Genomic DNA, 15,865 nt, shown 5'->3' with positions numbered 1-15,865 from the left:
ATATACCACAAAAAACTGCAGAGTCTATGGCTTTATACTAACACCAATCATTCACTACATAAGGATACATTAACATAGATATACACTATTCAAATTATGATGCAAAGCCGCTTCTTTTGTACCTTTGTAAGCAGAAAAGTAATAAAGTTTAATTTAGATAACACTACTTCCAAAAATCCAATTCCGAGCACCTGCTCTGTATTCGCTAAATACTTCAGAGAAACACTTTGTCACTGCTCTGTATCTACAGGACCTGCAGAGCACTGTGCAGCAGCAGAGGGCAGACATGGACTCGGCTAGAGATGCCCTGACTGCCCTGTGCAGGTCGCATCCCTCCCAGGAGCTGTCCCTCCTCTCCTCTGACCTCACCTCCATCGCCAAGCGAACGGAGGCCGTGGCTCAGCGCTGTGCCAGGACCAGGGGCAACCTGCAAGATGAGCTGCAGCTTCACTTCAACGGTAAGACACAGGAGTGGTCGCGTTTAGTAAAGTGGTTTTCATGCTGGTAAGGTGTAAATACAGGCATGTTGGCTAAGTGTGTTGTTTCCACTTGTTCTCAGGTAGCTTAATTGTTTGATACTGAATTTGTCTGGATAATGTGTCCTGTTCCTGAAGCCAGCCACTATAAATTACTCCCTGATAAGGAGAGATTAGGAATTTAATAACACTTAAAATCTCATAATCGACCCAATGAAACACAACTACATGGTGCACTGTCATCTATTCGTGTTAGTGCTGCAACAGATTTACTGTTGATTATCCTCCATCTTTCCCCAGAGCACACTCAATCCGCCCAGTACAACCCACACTGCATAGACACACACACTGCCTGGTACACCGGTGCGCTCTCACAGCTCAGACACACACACCTGTGCCTCAGAGGGTGAAGTCGCTCTCGACACATCCGCTCTCGAGGGAGTCATTTCGGGCCTGTTGCCAGGGCAACCAGGCGCCGCACAACACGGACACGCCCACACTTCCCATCTGTCCTGATAACACAACTCCTCTTCTCGCTCTCCTACTTCTGCTTCCTTCAGTTTGAAATCTTCTCCGCTTTTCATTGGAACACGCACAGATTTTTTTTATCAACGTACCATCATATTTTTCTGTGGTTTCACTGATTCCCTCTCTCCCTCGAAAGCAGAGCTGGTCCAGGGCTTCCACTCCTGGCTGGCAGATCTAAAGTTGGAGCTGAAAGAATGTTCAAACCATTCAGGAGATGTTGCCGTCCTCGGATCCAAGTTACACAGGATCAAGGTACGTGAGATTCCTTCTCTTACTGGTGGTGCAGTTGCTAGGTAGCTAGGAATAACAAAAGGTACATTGTGGTCTGTAAGATTTCAATAAATTACTTTTACATTGATTTATAAAGTTAACAGGTTAATGCGATGAATGATATATTCAATGTTTATACTTTTCTCATACTTTCCTGTATTATCATTGAGAAGAAGCACTTGTTACCTTGAGTTTCTTACATGCGCAGGTGTCAGTCGAGCAGACGACAGAGCACGAGGAGCGTCTCCTTCAGGTTTGTGAGGAGGCCGAGAGGCTGCAACTCCACCTGCCCAAAGCTGGAGCGGCACAGGTCCAAGAGCATCTCTCCTCCTGCAAGAGGGAGTGGAGGAACTACCTGAGCAGCTGTTCTCAGAGCCGACGAGACTTGGAGGAGACTATTGATCTTCTGAAAAAGTGAGTTGTCACTCTTGTCACGTCTCATATATTTGTGTAGAGGAATTTCAGGAAAATTTAAATTTACTTTTTTGTCCTTCCCATCCCTCTCATTACAGCTTTGATAATTGTGTGGAGGGTATAAGAGATTGGCTGAAGCAGATGGAGCTCAGCCTCAAGAGAGAGCCTGTTTTTGGGGAGGAGAGCCAGCACGGAGCCCCTGACACCACTGAAGAGCTGGAGAGGATGGAAAGCCTCCATAAGGAGCTTCTAGCAAGAAGGTATGTGCCTGTATATGTATATGTATGTGTGGGTGGCATGTTATACATACTAGAGCATCAGCTGTGAACTATTCTGAACAATAACATATCATTACTCTCTTGCAAGGGTCTCCATTGAGCGTGTCTGCCAGGAGGCCCAGTCTCTGTCTGAAGCAGGCCGTGGGTCAGGAGGAGAGGTCAGAGTGACAGGCCAGCTCCAGATGGAGCTCCAAGCTCTGCTGAAGGCAGCCAGGGAGAAGCTGCGAGGCTGCCAGGAGAGTCAGGCCTTTGGAGAGACACTCCAGGGAGTTTGGGCCTGGCTGGAGGAGATCCAGGAGAGACTGGGTACAGTAGACAGCACGATGGGGACCAAAGAGCAGTTGGAGCAGAGGCTGGAGACCGTGCAGGTGAGAGGGGGGTTGGCTGGTAGACTACATATACCTACAAGTCCCATGAAGTGTTATACAGTTGAAATGGATCCTGTATGTCTTTGAAAAAGTAATTTAAAGTTGCCAGATACATAAATATGACACTAGTACCTGCTTGATAAGTATCCTACCTTCTCCAGTAGGACAAGGTTTCCCCACCTCTCCTCACGTCCTGTGAGCAAGCACCTGTTGCTGGAATAGTTTTGTGTGATTCAGCCCCAGCCTCATTTACAGAGCCAGGGCTGTGTAAATGAGGCTACACAATTTATTTATTATCACACATGCAAAGGTCAACTAACAGATTTATTTAATGACCTCAGATTTTGGATTACAATTTCAGCTTTTCACCATTTTACTCTATTCGAGTTTTTGTTCCACACTTCTATTTTAGTTGAACACAAGAGGGGGCTGTTGACATGAAAAAGTTTTCTCCTCCAAACTTCTGATGTCTAAATCTGGTCCAAAGTTGAACACAGTGTGTGACCCCGTTCTGTTCGCACAGGACATCCTGCTTTTGAAGGGTGAGGGGGAAGTCAAGCTGAATATGGCGATGGGTAAGTGTGAGTTGGCCCTGCGCAGCTATGGGGCAGCCGGACAGGAAGTGGTCCGCTCTCAGCTTCAGGAAGTGGAGGACGCCTGGGCCACGTTGCTTGTGACCGCCATGAGCTGCCACAGGTAAACAAATGTGCAGGACAGTATATTCTGCTGTAAACACATTGTTATTCAGCCATTTTCTCCAAATGTTTTTTAGCTAAATAATTTACTCTTGAACATTAGTGGGTATTTAGCACCATGCCAAAAAAATCCTCTCCAGGGAACCTGATGCTTATTTTTATCATGATAGATGGATGTACCATCAATACCATCAATTACCATTAGGTTAAATACATAATGAGAAGTGTTTGTCTCATTTTGTAACTCTGATTGGTGTGTGTGTGTGTGTGTGTGTGTGTGTGTGTGGGAGAATGTTTGTGTGTTTGTGTGTGTGTGTGTGTGTGTGTGTGTGTGTGTGTGTGTGTGTGTGTGTGTGTGTGTGTGTGTGTGTGTGTGTGTGTGTGTGTGTGTGTGTGTGTGTGTGTGTGTGTGTGGGAGAATGTTTTGTGTGTAATTGAGCAATCATGGCCACTCCAAGAAAAAAAATTGATCTCATTAAGGACTAAATAGCGGATAGCAAACAGTGGGTCACACATGGGGTGTGTTTATATTTTAAATAGAGAAGGATGACAGGAGGCGAGGGGCAGCAGGTGAAATGGAGGTGCATGTGTGTGTGTGTGTGTGTGGATATTGGCGTTATTTGTACATGTGGGGGTAACAGATGGCAAGGGGAATTATGGGTGTGTATCTGCGTCCATGTGTTTGAACCCCCTGATAAAAGGGGGTAAATGTTATCAGCCAGTATTACTGATTATTTGTTCCTCAGCCATAGCATAGGTCTCAAATTTAAACAGACTTTGTAATTGAATACAAGGGAGAGAATAACAAAGTGTGTTTTGTCTGGACAAGGATCTTTAAAACAAGCAGATGACTTGTGCATTTGTACATTTTCTGTTAATTCAAACTGTAGAACTCTTGTGTGCCAGTCAGTCTGACGCATGGATCTATTGTCTCCCCATCAGTCGACTGGAGTGGACTGTGACACAGTGGGGGGGATACCTGGACAGTGCTGCCCAGCTGCGCTGCTGGATGGAGGCTGTCGAGCGGGAGGTGGGCGGCCCTCTCAATCCACAGCCTGGGCCCAGGGAGAAGGCCTCTCAGCTCGAGAGACTCCGAGCCCTGCTGGCCGACCTGGAAGACCACCAGGCAGCACTTACCAGCCTGGAGGAGAAAGCCAGGGAACTTTTCAAGAAGACTGGTGACGCCAGCTTCAACCACGGCGCTCGAACGCAGCCGCAGGCGCAGTTTGACGACCTCACGGCTTTGGTGGAGGTACGGAAGATGTTAATTTATTGTTTGGTATTGATGGAAAATCAATATTTTACCTATTTTTGCTCACTGAAACATGTTGGTAGCGTTGTGTTTCCAGAGAATGATCTAAATAGTTTGTGTTGGTTGTGTAGGAGAGAGTGCGTCTTGCGCAGGCCGTTGTGTTGGAACACCAAGAATACCTGGAGGCCGTGAGGGAGCTCACCGATTGGCTGATGACTGCAGGAGAGGAGCTGCAGCATTGGTCTGACACATCAGGAGACTCTTCCTGTATCAAAATTAAACTGTCCGAAGTGAGGGTAAGCTGGAGTGACACCTACAAACATTAACCATGACCAGCACTCCATGTTTGTACAGTTTGTTCTTGGACCATTTTACACAATGATGTATTAAAATCATTGTAGGCACTAATTACATATTAACATAGAAAATTATTACCTCTCATATCTGTAAGTTTTGCTCAAACCAGAGAACATCAGAATAACAATTCAACCCTGTGTTGTTGAAAGATGTAACAGTGTATGTTATGTATGACAAGTGTAATGCCTGTTCCTTTAAATGAACACGTAATGGATGTGTGTGTTCTAAGCGTGCCTCAGGGATGTGTGATGTGAATTCACAGCGTTTCAAACCATTATATGTATCATCTGTTGCTAAGGTAACTGACAGCTGAATTATCTGAACCCATCCAATCTTAACTGGTTCCTGCCGTGAAGGAGAGCAAACTATGGAGGGAATTGGAATTGGTTCTCAGTTTGTTTCCATATCGCAGCCAAATATCTCTCAATCCCTCCTGGCACGTTTTTACTGCCGATCTGCTGCTGTGAAAGAACAAGTTTTAAAAAAATGCGCAGGGAAATAAATACCTGAGCTTTTCCCTGCTCAATGATTCTCTAATTACACAGGAGACAAAACACGTGAGGAGATATTGATTTGCATTTGAATTTCACACATGGGCCCTAATTATCCCATTATGAATGTGTGTTTGTTGAGTCATTTCATTGAAGGAGGAAACATAATTGTGTACACAGGCTACCTGCACGATTTTAATTTTCCATTTATGTTCTCAAGGTTACTGTTCGTATCCTTCCACCCACATGGAGAGATCTGATTCTCCCTTTCCAATCCCTCAATCAGCTCGCTGCTAACACGTCATTCTCAAGTGTTTGCTATTCTCACCCTCTGCCTTCCAAGTGCTAGCGTTCCACACAGAACGAGGGATGGAGGCGTGGAAAGATGGAGACGGAGGATGAAATTAGCAATAGAGAGAGAATACTGAGATAGCATATGAAAAATACAGGAAGTGTGAACCAATGGCGTGAAGACAGAATCAAAGAAGTACAGGTAGAAAGGGATGAGGCAGGGGGACGTACAGAATACAAGAAAGACAACAGGCAGCTTTAAATAGCATCAACATCACATCCAGGGTTTGCAGTTTCCGTAGCAACTTTGTCTCCTCTCCCCCCCCCCCCCCCCTCTCTCTCATCAGGAGCGCGTGGAGTGTCGGTTACTGGAGGGCCGAGAGCGCCTCAGCCGAGTGCGTCGGAGTGCGGCGACCACGGCGGAGCACACAGCAGCGGGGGGCTGCGAGGCCATGGACCGCCAGCTGGGGGCGCTGTCGCAGGCTCTGGAGCAGTGGGAGGGGGCCGCCCTGAGGGCCCGGGACGGCCTGGAAGGGGCCCTGGCGGCTGCCGCGGCTTCGGAGGAGGCGTACGACCGCCTGACCGCTCGGCTGGAGGATGAGTTGAAAGAGTTTGACGGACGGCTGAGGGGGTGGAGCCAGGAGCTGATGAAAGCCGAGGGGCGGAGCAACGGCGAGGAAGCAGTGGATGGATGGCAGCTGGCGAAGGTAAATGGGATTTAAATAAATGGCAGCGGAATGTCTAAATAATTCACTGCTCATCTGCCCACAATAGGCAATGTAGAAAATAATTAATATTAAAAAACTTGTGTGTGTTTGTGTGTGTGTGGATTGGAGAATTGTGATGTGTAACAGCTGACAGGGGGCCACTGAGCAGTCCTGTGTTAGTTTTAGAGAAGGTGATTAACGTTGTATAATTGAAAGTACCCACAGACACACACATGCGTACACACACACACATTGTGCGGACATACATCCTCTGCATTCAGCTTTGCTTTTCTCTCTCCGTAATTATCCATTCTATTTGTAAATCCTGAAAACAGATTAGTTCGTAAATCAGCTTTACTGGGATGACGAAGGAGTGACAGCTCCAATCCCATCAGTTTCCCCCAGTTTCTGCTCATTCTCTCTTCCCCTCCTGTCCCCTCTGCCCCTCTGCCCCTCCCTCCTTTTGTTTTGTTGCCATTATTTTTCATTATCTCGCCCTCCCCAAACATTCCCTTATTCTCCTCCTGTCATTTTCTCTTGTCTGAAGTGTGCAGCCATGTCTCTCTCAGTGTCAGGGTTTGTTTCTTGGATGCCCCTGCTCCTCACCCCCCCCCCCCCCCCTCCTGCTGCTCTGTCTCTAACCTCCAAAGGATGTTTACAGTGCGACAATTTCTCTGTATTGTCAAGGCCGTGTCAGCCTCACACTCCTCCCCAGGCTTCTTCGGCCATGCCTCCGTTTGGTTTCCCTCAATTTGGCCCTGTCAGAGAAGCAGAGGAGGAGTCTCCCCCCACCCCCCCCCACCCCTCCTCTTCCTCCTCCTCCTCCTCCACTTCTCTGTCCTCCTTCTGCCTGTTTCCTGTGTCCAGCCTTGTTTTGGTTATGCACCCATTTCTGTGTGTTTGAACCGGTCCTGCATCTGCGGGGGCTGACAGCTGAATTCCACGGGGACAGCGCGTGTGAGAGTGAGAAGGAGGAGAAGAGGAAAAAAAACATCTGAGGGGGAATAAGTCGAAAGCTGAGGGAGGAGGGAGGGGAGAGAAGGAGGCGATGGGAGGGAAGAGAAAGTAGAAGAGTGATAGGAGGAGAGGGAGTGCAGAGCAACGAGTGCATGAGAATGGGGAGGGCGGGAGGGCTGTTTATTGGTCCTACGTCTGAGAGAGAGATAGAGAGCGAGTGAGAGGGAGTCAGTGAGGGAGGGAAAGAGAGAGAGAGAGAGCTTGTACATATTTCATGGGACAGGATTTCATGACAGCGTGCTTGCAGAATGTGAGGCTCGCTGAGAAGAGCGGGAGAACGTTATCCACGGCTCCTTCCTGCCTCACTCGGCGAAGAGAGAGCGGAACAGAAATGCTGTTGTACGAGCAGCCCTGTGAGTATGTGCCTGAGCCTGTGTTAGTGTGTGCATGTGAGGAGAGTGAGAAGAGCAGAGCCAGGGTGTGAATAGGAATGTGAGTGCTCGGATTGGAGGGTGTCATTCACATCCGATGGGTGTTTGTCTCCTCTTGACACACACACACACACACACACACACACACACACGTACAGTACATGTATACTGAGCCAGCTGGTGTGTGTGTGTGTGTGTGTGTGTGTGTCGTTCAGGATACACTGGAGGGTTTGCAGAGCGCAGAGCCGATGGCGGAGAAGTTGAAAGTCCAGCTGAACGACCTGGTGCGATACTCCAGAGACCTGGGATCCCAGTCGGACCGAGTCACAGCGGTGATCAAGCAGCACAACAGGTGAGAGGAATCTTTCTGCTGAACTGAACAGTGTGTGGCGTGTGTGTGTGAGTGTGTGTGTGTGTGTGTGTGTGTTTTTATTATGTGGATTTGAAATCTGATTTGAGATTTATCGACCTATGCTAGGCGATAACTAGAATATGTCTTTTATTGACTTTCAGCCAGTTTATATCAGGATGACATGATGGTAATTGTTCTCGTATTCTGCAATTAGCTGTCGCTGATAAAAGTTCAGCAATTTTTTTTTTGCAAAACAGCTGCTTTGCATAATTTCATGATTTATTTGAAAGTTGATGAGATGATTTATAGTATCATTATAGTATAGCATCATTTCTATTGTGTGTGTGTGTGTGTAGTCCAGGTATTGCTGATGTTATGGGCACCCACATCTGTTTACACTGTGGCATTGTGTTTGCGTGTCTCCATCTCACACATACTTGTGACATGTGTCAGGCAGACAAAGGTGAAAGGTTACAGAGAGCACCAGAGCCACCAGTTGCTAAGCAACATGTAACCACCTTCCCTTCATCTCTCCGTTTATTTCAGTTTGTGTTTCCTGCTCCGCTTTAATTATTTGCGCGGCTAAATGTGATTCAGAGAAAAAGATGTTGGGTTAATGTTTAGTTTTCATGCCGATATGGTGCATGCCTTTACCGAGCTGTAATCGCCTGCTACTGAAGCCACAAGTGAGGCTGTGTTCTTTAGTCCTTATCTGTGAACACACTGTGGAGCGCTTTTCTGAAAGGACAACTATGCTGTTGTAACAGAACGACAACAACACACATTCAGCACATGCATACACACGTGCGATCTACGACAGCACAATTTATCTACTTCACATGCATGTATGTTGCTCATTGTAATTTTTGGAGATTGCACAGACCAGTGTGATGAAGCACTGTGACTAACGTCTCCTGGCAGAGAACCTGAGTGAGGTTAACTTGTTGGAGAGACTGTGGCGGTTCGTTGGCTTCGGCGGCTGATCGCTAACGGCTCCCTTCCTCATCCACATGGCTGTTCAGCCTGTTCTAGACTTGGCCGGCGTGCTCTCCTTGCACCTGTCCTGAATGATGCACTGCAGAGAGAAGAGGGACGGGTGTGAAAAAAGGGAATAGATAGAGGAGGAAAATGCAGCCCCCCCCCCCCCGTTCATAGCACATGCCAGATTTAGTCTGTCACAGCAGAAAAAAAGTGCTTCTTCCACACTCGCGGTGTGTTACCCTCTCATGCCCTCATCGCATCATTAAAACTCAAGGGTGTTTATGTGTATATGTCTGTGTCCATTAAAGTGTGTGTTTTTTTTAGGTGTGCTGCAGCAGTAGGCTCTGTGTGTGTGTGTGCGTGTCTGCGTGTGTGTGTGTTTGTGTGTGTGTGTGTGTGATTGACCTGTTTTTTCTTTCCCTTTGGACAGCAACTCGACAGCAACTTGCTTAAACAGCTGCGCACCTTGTTTCCCTGCTGTCATCCTTTCCCTCTCTTCTTCCACCCCCCCCCCCCCCTCTTTGCCTTTGACCTTCGCCCACTACCCTCTGTTTATGAGACCCAACAAAGACACAGGGATTTATTCTGAATCTGACTTCAATTTTTATGCACAGTTGCATCGTGCGTGCAGTTAAGGCTTTTCTTCTACAGACAGCACTTGTTAACCAATGTGTCAGTTGTTCTCCCTTGTTCAAACGGCCTCTATGTAGAGAGGTGAAAAGAAAGAGTTCTGGGTATTGTCCAATCGCCCTGTGTTGATGTATTTGTCAGATACTCACCGCTGACTAATAGAGCATGATGTTAGTCGTGCCCCCCCCCCCTCCCCCCCCACTGTAACCTCTCACATTATGCATCCCTGCCACATCCTTTCTATCGCACCCTTTTTCTCACAGCATCATCCTGTCATCCCTCATTCCGTCCACCTTGTCACCCCCGCGAACTCTCGCCCCTCTCATATGTTGCCTCTCAACCCCCAGCCCCCCCCCCCCACTCACACTGTACCCCACAACACCATCCCCCCCCCCCCCCCCCCCGACACTCATTCCTTCCACTTCACCCGCTTTGCCATCTCTCCACCATTCTCACTGCTGCTCATCTCCTCCACCACAGCGCGTGGACAGCAAACACACGTATCCGGGCATCTGCTCTCGTGCGCTCTTTGTTTTGTCGACCACGTGCGCAGTGGACGGCAAGCCCCTCGCCCCTGGTTGTAACCCACTTCTTTCTTTGTTCGTCCCTTGAGGTGGAAATCGAACGCGTGAACAACATGTGAACCCCGTCTCTCTCCCTTGTCTCGTCTCCCCCAGTCTCAGTCTGCGAGCCTCCAGAGAATGTCAGAACAAGGAGCGCTTGTTGGAGCAGCGGTTCCGCACGGCCCTGAGGGATTTCCAGCAGTGGTTGGTCAACGCAAAAATCAGCACCGCCAAATGCTTTGATGTGCCCCAGAGTGTCACAGAGGCCTCCGTGGCTCTGCAGAGGATCCAGGTAACAGATTTATTTTGATAGTGAACCCCCTGGGAAATTCTTATGTATATGTCCTGAAAACATTGGTGATATTAAGGGGTTGCAGTCGTGTGTAGTCTTTAGAAGGATGTTTTTGCACCTGATGTTGTGGAAGTCACACTTAAATCCATGCATTCAGCTACGACTGCATTTCATTTCAATTAATTCCTGCTGGAAATATGAAAGATGTCACCTGCTGTGTGTTAAATCTAATGTTTGTTATATTAATTTGGAAAAGAAAGTAGTAGAATGTATGTGCACTGAAATGTTGCTGAATATTAATAGGATTTTTTTAATTTTGCTTGCTTTATTCCTCTGAAGTGGTTTCCACACAATACTCATTCATAATCTCAGCTGGGCCATGTAGTCTTTTAACCACTGACTATTATCCAGGTTTGAGAGTAAGTAGCTGTTGACAGCGACGTTAAGGGAGTTTAGTTTACTCACTTACATAACCGAGAGCTTTTAGCCTGTTGAGAGAATGAAATCAGCAAACGTTTGTCCTGAAACTCTTTTCATCTTCTTCTATCTCAGGACCTCAACTGCTCCTTGAGAAGCTTTAAATCCTCCCACGTTTGGGTCCACGCAAAATCCACAGTGTTTTAATATTTCATGCGTGCATTTGTCGAGCTAGCTAGACAAACTTTGTTTCCAAAAAAAGACTCCGCTAAAAGGGGAAAAATCTCCAGTCGGCCAAAAAAAATCTATCCTCTTTAAATGGAATATTGCTCAAGGGGGATCTCAGTATTGACAGGCACTCTGTCGAGTGTCCTCTGGTGGGCTTGTAGCAGAGGCGGGACCTGCCGTGGGCTGGATAAGATGGGAGTGGGCACATTTCCAAGAGGGAGAAGAGAGAGGTCCACAGCGGGGGTCTCTCTGCCATTCTCTTCAAACATATCTTGTGTGTCTCTCTTTCTGAGGACGCTCTGTGTCTTTTCTGGGAATCTGGCAGGTGTGACAGTCTGGCAGCCTCTTTAGAGCACCCCAGGACCCTGGCTTAGAGTCAGGGGCTTGTCAGTTAAGGTGGACGTCCCCACATCCGTGCACCAGACACTTAATTACCTCTCAGACACCTGACCACGACAACCACCACGTTACCACCGAGGACTTGTGGCTCCCCCGCAGGGAGCTGGGTCTTACTCTAAGACGTGAATCTACACTTGTAAAGCACAGAAGTTGATTTTAGTCCAACAGATTTTAGATTTTGGTTCAGTGATGACGTGTTGTCTGCAAATCATTCAGTTGACAATGATGAAATAACACTGGTTTATTGGAAGATATCATTTTCTGATACTATACAGGAGTTTTCGTGTTGTTTCTCCAGAAGTTTCTGCTCCATTTTTGAGAATGAGAGAGAATGTCGTGGAGTGTATGGCAGCAGAGGAAAGGGAAACACGGAGGCGGTCATGTTTTATTTATTATTGACTTGGTGAGGAATGTAGAACAATGTTTCCACATGGCTGACCTCCAGGAGGGCTGGAGTGGGAGGGGCGGGGGCATCCATTGTGTCACAGTTAATTGGTGGTATACAGTTACACATGGCAGACGCAGAACACCGGTGAGTGTGAGAAAGACGTTGAATGGACGTAGAAGAGAAAGAGAAGAGAAAGGCGGATGAAGAGAGACTTTCTTTGCCTGTGTGTGGCTGTACTGTAAGAAGTGTGTGTGTGTGTGTGTAGTTGTAGCGGTGTAAGTGATGTGCTGACTGCACAGATGGTGGAGTGGTCCCTGCTGCGCTACTGTCATCGACTCAGCTCTGAGGGGGGGTAGGTTTTGGTGTGTGTGTGTGTGTGTGTGTGTATATTGTGGGCGTGTGTAGACAAGCTATGTAGAAACCAACACATTTCAGGCTCGCTGCCTTTCCTTACATGTGATCGCCTCCCTGGGTCAGGCCCCTTCTTCTGCCCACGCATATGGAATTGGTAATGACTCAGTGTAATTACTGCTATTTAATCTGCGACACCAAAAAAAGTGTCTGTGTCTAAGGCCGTATGGATTCCAGTTACCCATCAGCCATTGCATCTGAAGAGAAGACAAAAAGACATTTCAGGTTGCCATTCGGGTCTTTTGTTTTTTCACCTCCTTTAACTTTCCCAGCCTCCTCCCTGTTTGTGCGTGCATGTGTTAAATAGACTCAGCTCCTTTTGTCTTTGTCTGCGAATCCCCACAGGAGTTCCTGAGTGACAGGGAACATGGCCAGGCCAGGCTGAGTACAGTCGGAGCCAGTGGGGAGCTGTTGATGGCCGTGGTGTCCAGAGAGAGAGTGGAGGGGCTCAAGGCCAAAGTGGCAAACGCGCGGGACGACTGGAAGAGCCTGATGAATAACCTGCAGATGAGGGAGGAGGCACTTAAGGTTGGTTCACACTTACTCCTATTTCCACGTTGCTTTTCTCTGTGCTCTGAGAAAGAAGACTTGGATCTCAGAGGGGCTATGTAGTAAAATAAAGGTTAAGGTTAACTCTCTTGTGGATTTTAAATGAATGCAGACGTAGTATTTGTATTCAGTATGATAATGTTTGTCTACCTCTTTATTTACATTTGGTATTTTGGTTTAATTTGATTCATTGTTAATTACACTTATTCTAACCCTATTTCAGGGGGTCCACATATAGAAACATTGATCTGGATTTGATATACGACTAAGATCTGACAGTGTGATGAATAAATCATTTTTATTTAACTATTAAAATCCCTACTTTACCAAGCAAATACCTTTTTTCTATCATATTTGAGAAGTTAACCATCATATTTGAAGAGATATATCATATTTCCAGAACCTGCAGTCCCAGATGACGGAGTTCGAGGCCAGTGCTGAACCTCTGCAGGATTGGCTCAACAGCACAGAGGTCAGAGTTCAGGAGAGCAGCGCTCGGCTCCACGACCTTCCAGCCAAGAAGCAGGAGCTCAGCAAACTCCAGGTACTTTCAGCAGCTGTATCTGACTCGTCTCTATCTGAGGAGGTGCATTCCTCACAGTGTCCCTCACATTTCTATTGCATTTCTCCTGTAATTACTGTGGCTAATAATGAGGCCATCTGTTAGTTTCACATTATTTTAAAGCCACTCTCAAAGCTTTATGATTTGCGCTTTATTAGGATATCTTCTTCCATCCTGTAGGATCCATTGTCCTTTAAATCAGATCATGTCACACTGAGAGCACGCCCTCCACAGTTCTCCTGTCAGCTGCTATCATGGACCTCCTCTCATTTCCTCTCTCAACTCAAGTAAACCGTGGCATAAATTGAATATTAAGTCGATTTTCCGAGGACACTAAATAGTTGTAGCTCTCCATCAGATACGGATCCCTGAAGTACAATCTGAAATCGGCTGGGAAAAAGAGAAGGACCTAATTACATTTGTTGAGCACCGCTGGATCGAAACAGAGCAGCGTCTTGACACAATAGTCAGAGGAAAAGTCCAGAAATCTAATTAATTCTCCCTCTGTCGCGGCTGAAGCGCCACGTGGCTAAAAAGCCCTTTTCAGGATGAGATAACAGCGTCTCCACCGTGTCTGGCAGAGACACAAAAAGAAAGGGAAGAGAGGCAGGGAGCGTTAAAAAGATAAACCTGACAAAAGAGAGACAGAAAATATATCACGCTCATCTCAAAGCTCTGCCCTTATCATTGTTGCTATTTTTTGTATTGACTCTGTCGCCCGCTGTAGCACTTCTCCTGGTCGCCTTTTGTCTGGCCCTGCAAGCAATTACATTTTTTTTTTTCCCTCAGCACCTGAAGTACAATACAGAACAAGCAGGCTTCAGTGTCTGAGCCCCGTGTTGGCAAAAATCCTCTTTACCTTTTTCAGATACTGTGAACAGTGTGCGGTGTTTTTATCAGGCTCGTCTCCGCCTGATAATAACCGTGTTTCTATTTAAAAAAAGAAACATCAAGAGAAACCGTGCTGATGCTCTTTTTGACAATGTTCTTCTCCCTCGTCTTCATGCCTGTGTTTTGACGTGCTCTTGTTCTTCTGTCTGTTTTTGTTTCATGTTAACCCAAACCTGTATCCCCCCCCCCCCCCCCCTCTGTGCCTCTCACATCTCCTTCTATCTGTCTCCACACCACTTTTCTTTTGTCATCCCACAACCATCCTCTCCATATCTTTCACCTTTAACCCTGCACGCTCCAACTGTGCTCCCCGACATCTTACTGCTCCTTCATCTCCATTTTTCCTCCTCCTCCTCCTCCTCCTCCTCCTCCTCCTCCTCCTCCTCCTGTCTTATATCGGACCAGTGTGTTCTGGAAGAGATAGCCAGTCAGGAGGCAGAGCTGGGCAGGCTGAGGGAAAGCGCCCATCGTCTCTGGGAGGGACAAGCAGCTGGAAAGGGCTTCGTCCACCGTGTTTCCCAGTTGTCAGCCCAGTACCTAGCCCTCAGCAACCTAACCAAGGTAACCCTGTCCCCAGCTTTTTTTGTCCTTTTCATCTGTGTTTCTTTTTTTCCCAGAAACGCTGCGGCCAGCTGAAATGTGCTTTGCTCGATTCATGTTCTCTGTTTGTGGTAAAACTCTGCAGCCTGCTATTCTCATGCTGCTCACTGTCGCTCTGTGTAATTTGTTGTGTCATGCACTTTTTCCCTAGTTGCACATCAGTCATGGCTGCTGTATTCGGCTTGCCCCAGGTGAAAAATACTGCTCCGGAGAACATTTCCATATTCAGAGTAATTTACCTGAGTATCTATTTTTCACCTGCAACATGTCTTCTTGGTTGTGGCCTCATCAACATAAAAAAAAAAGGTCAAGGCTGTTGAGCTTACCTTTCTGCAGTGAAGCACTTCCAAAATGCCACGGCTGAAATGTGTCAGTGCTCGAGGATCTGACCTTTCTGAAGCTGTCATTACATCGGTCACACTCAATGTGATTTATTTGATACAGCCTGGAACTAAACATAACACAGGCCGAGAAGCGCCTTCCTCTTACCACAGGACAATGAGAGTGGCCCAGCAGTGATGAATGGGATTTATTTACTTTGCCGGCTAACTAGTGGAGAGCTATTTATAGGTCCTCTTCCCTGCCAGACATGGAAACAGGAATGAAATCATTTAAAATTGCCCCTCGTCGATTGTTATTCTGGCTCTGCCGTTCTCCACGTTACACAGATGTTGAAGATGTACAAGTGATGATTGTGTGTGTTTGTGCGAGTGTGTGTGTGTGTGTGTGCAGAGTTGTGGGGTTAGGAAAGTCTCCAAAGATGCCTGTGAGAGAAAAAAGATTGATTTTACAAACGGACCAATATGAAGACCTTATTTTCATGATCTGCAACACACAGTTGTGTTCAGTGCAGATGATAACCAATGTATGACTTGAAGAGTGTGTTAACAGGGCTGTGTTACTCTTTCTCTAAAGGACAAAGCCTCCAGGATTGAACGAATCGTAGGGGAACACCGCCTCTTCTCTCAGGGTCTTAAGGAGCTGCAGGATTGGGTGTGTGAAGCTCAGAGGGTCCTGAGCACCTGCATCTCCGCCACCACTGACAAGGGCGTGTTGGAGGACCGGATGTTACAGCTGGAGGTAAGTG

The 15,865-nt window shown here is 47.0% G+C and overlaps 1 protein-coding gene across 1 annotated transcript in view; it reads left to right on the top strand.

Annotated features, from left to right (window-relative positions):
• syne1a (spectrin repeat containing, nuclear envelope 1a) overlaps window positions 1-15,865 on the top strand; it is a 121,221-nt gene that overhangs the window by 48,180 nt on the left and 57,176 nt on the right. Inside the window, exons 45-59 of the mRNA XM_053445893.1 lie at window positions 251-458; window positions 1,144-1,256; window positions 1,483-1,688; window positions 1,787-1,948; window positions 2,055-2,334; window positions 2,858-3,030; window positions 3,972-4,281; window positions 4,413-4,577; window positions 5,768-6,127; window positions 7,731-7,867; window positions 10,156-10,333; window positions 12,522-12,704; window positions 13,126-13,269; window positions 14,584-14,739; window positions 15,694-15,858. Of these exons, the coding sequence (XP_053301868.1) occupies window positions 251-458; window positions 1,144-1,256; window positions 1,483-1,688; window positions 1,787-1,948; window positions 2,055-2,334; window positions 2,858-3,030; window positions 3,972-4,281; window positions 4,413-4,577; window positions 5,768-6,127; window positions 7,731-7,867; window positions 10,156-10,333; window positions 12,522-12,704; window positions 13,126-13,269; window positions 14,584-14,739; window positions 15,694-15,858 (2,940 nt within the window). The remainder of the gene's footprint in view (window positions 1-250; window positions 459-1,143; window positions 1,257-1,482; window positions 1,689-1,786; window positions 1,949-2,054; window positions 2,335-2,857; window positions 3,031-3,971; window positions 4,282-4,412; window positions 4,578-5,767; window positions 6,128-7,730; window positions 7,868-10,155; window positions 10,334-12,521; window positions 12,705-13,125; window positions 13,270-14,583; window positions 14,740-15,693; window positions 15,859-15,865) is intronic.

Source organism: Pleuronectes platessa, chromosome 17 (genome assembly GCF_947347685.1).
Source record: "Pleuronectes platessa chromosome 17, fPlePla1.1, whole genome shotgun sequence".
NCBI lineage: Eukaryota > Metazoa > Chordata > Actinopteri > Pleuronectiformes > Pleuronectidae > Pleuronectes > Pleuronectes platessa.
The sequence above is the reverse complement of the archived record's forward strand: the minus strand, read 5'-3'. Positions and strand labels throughout refer to the sequence as shown.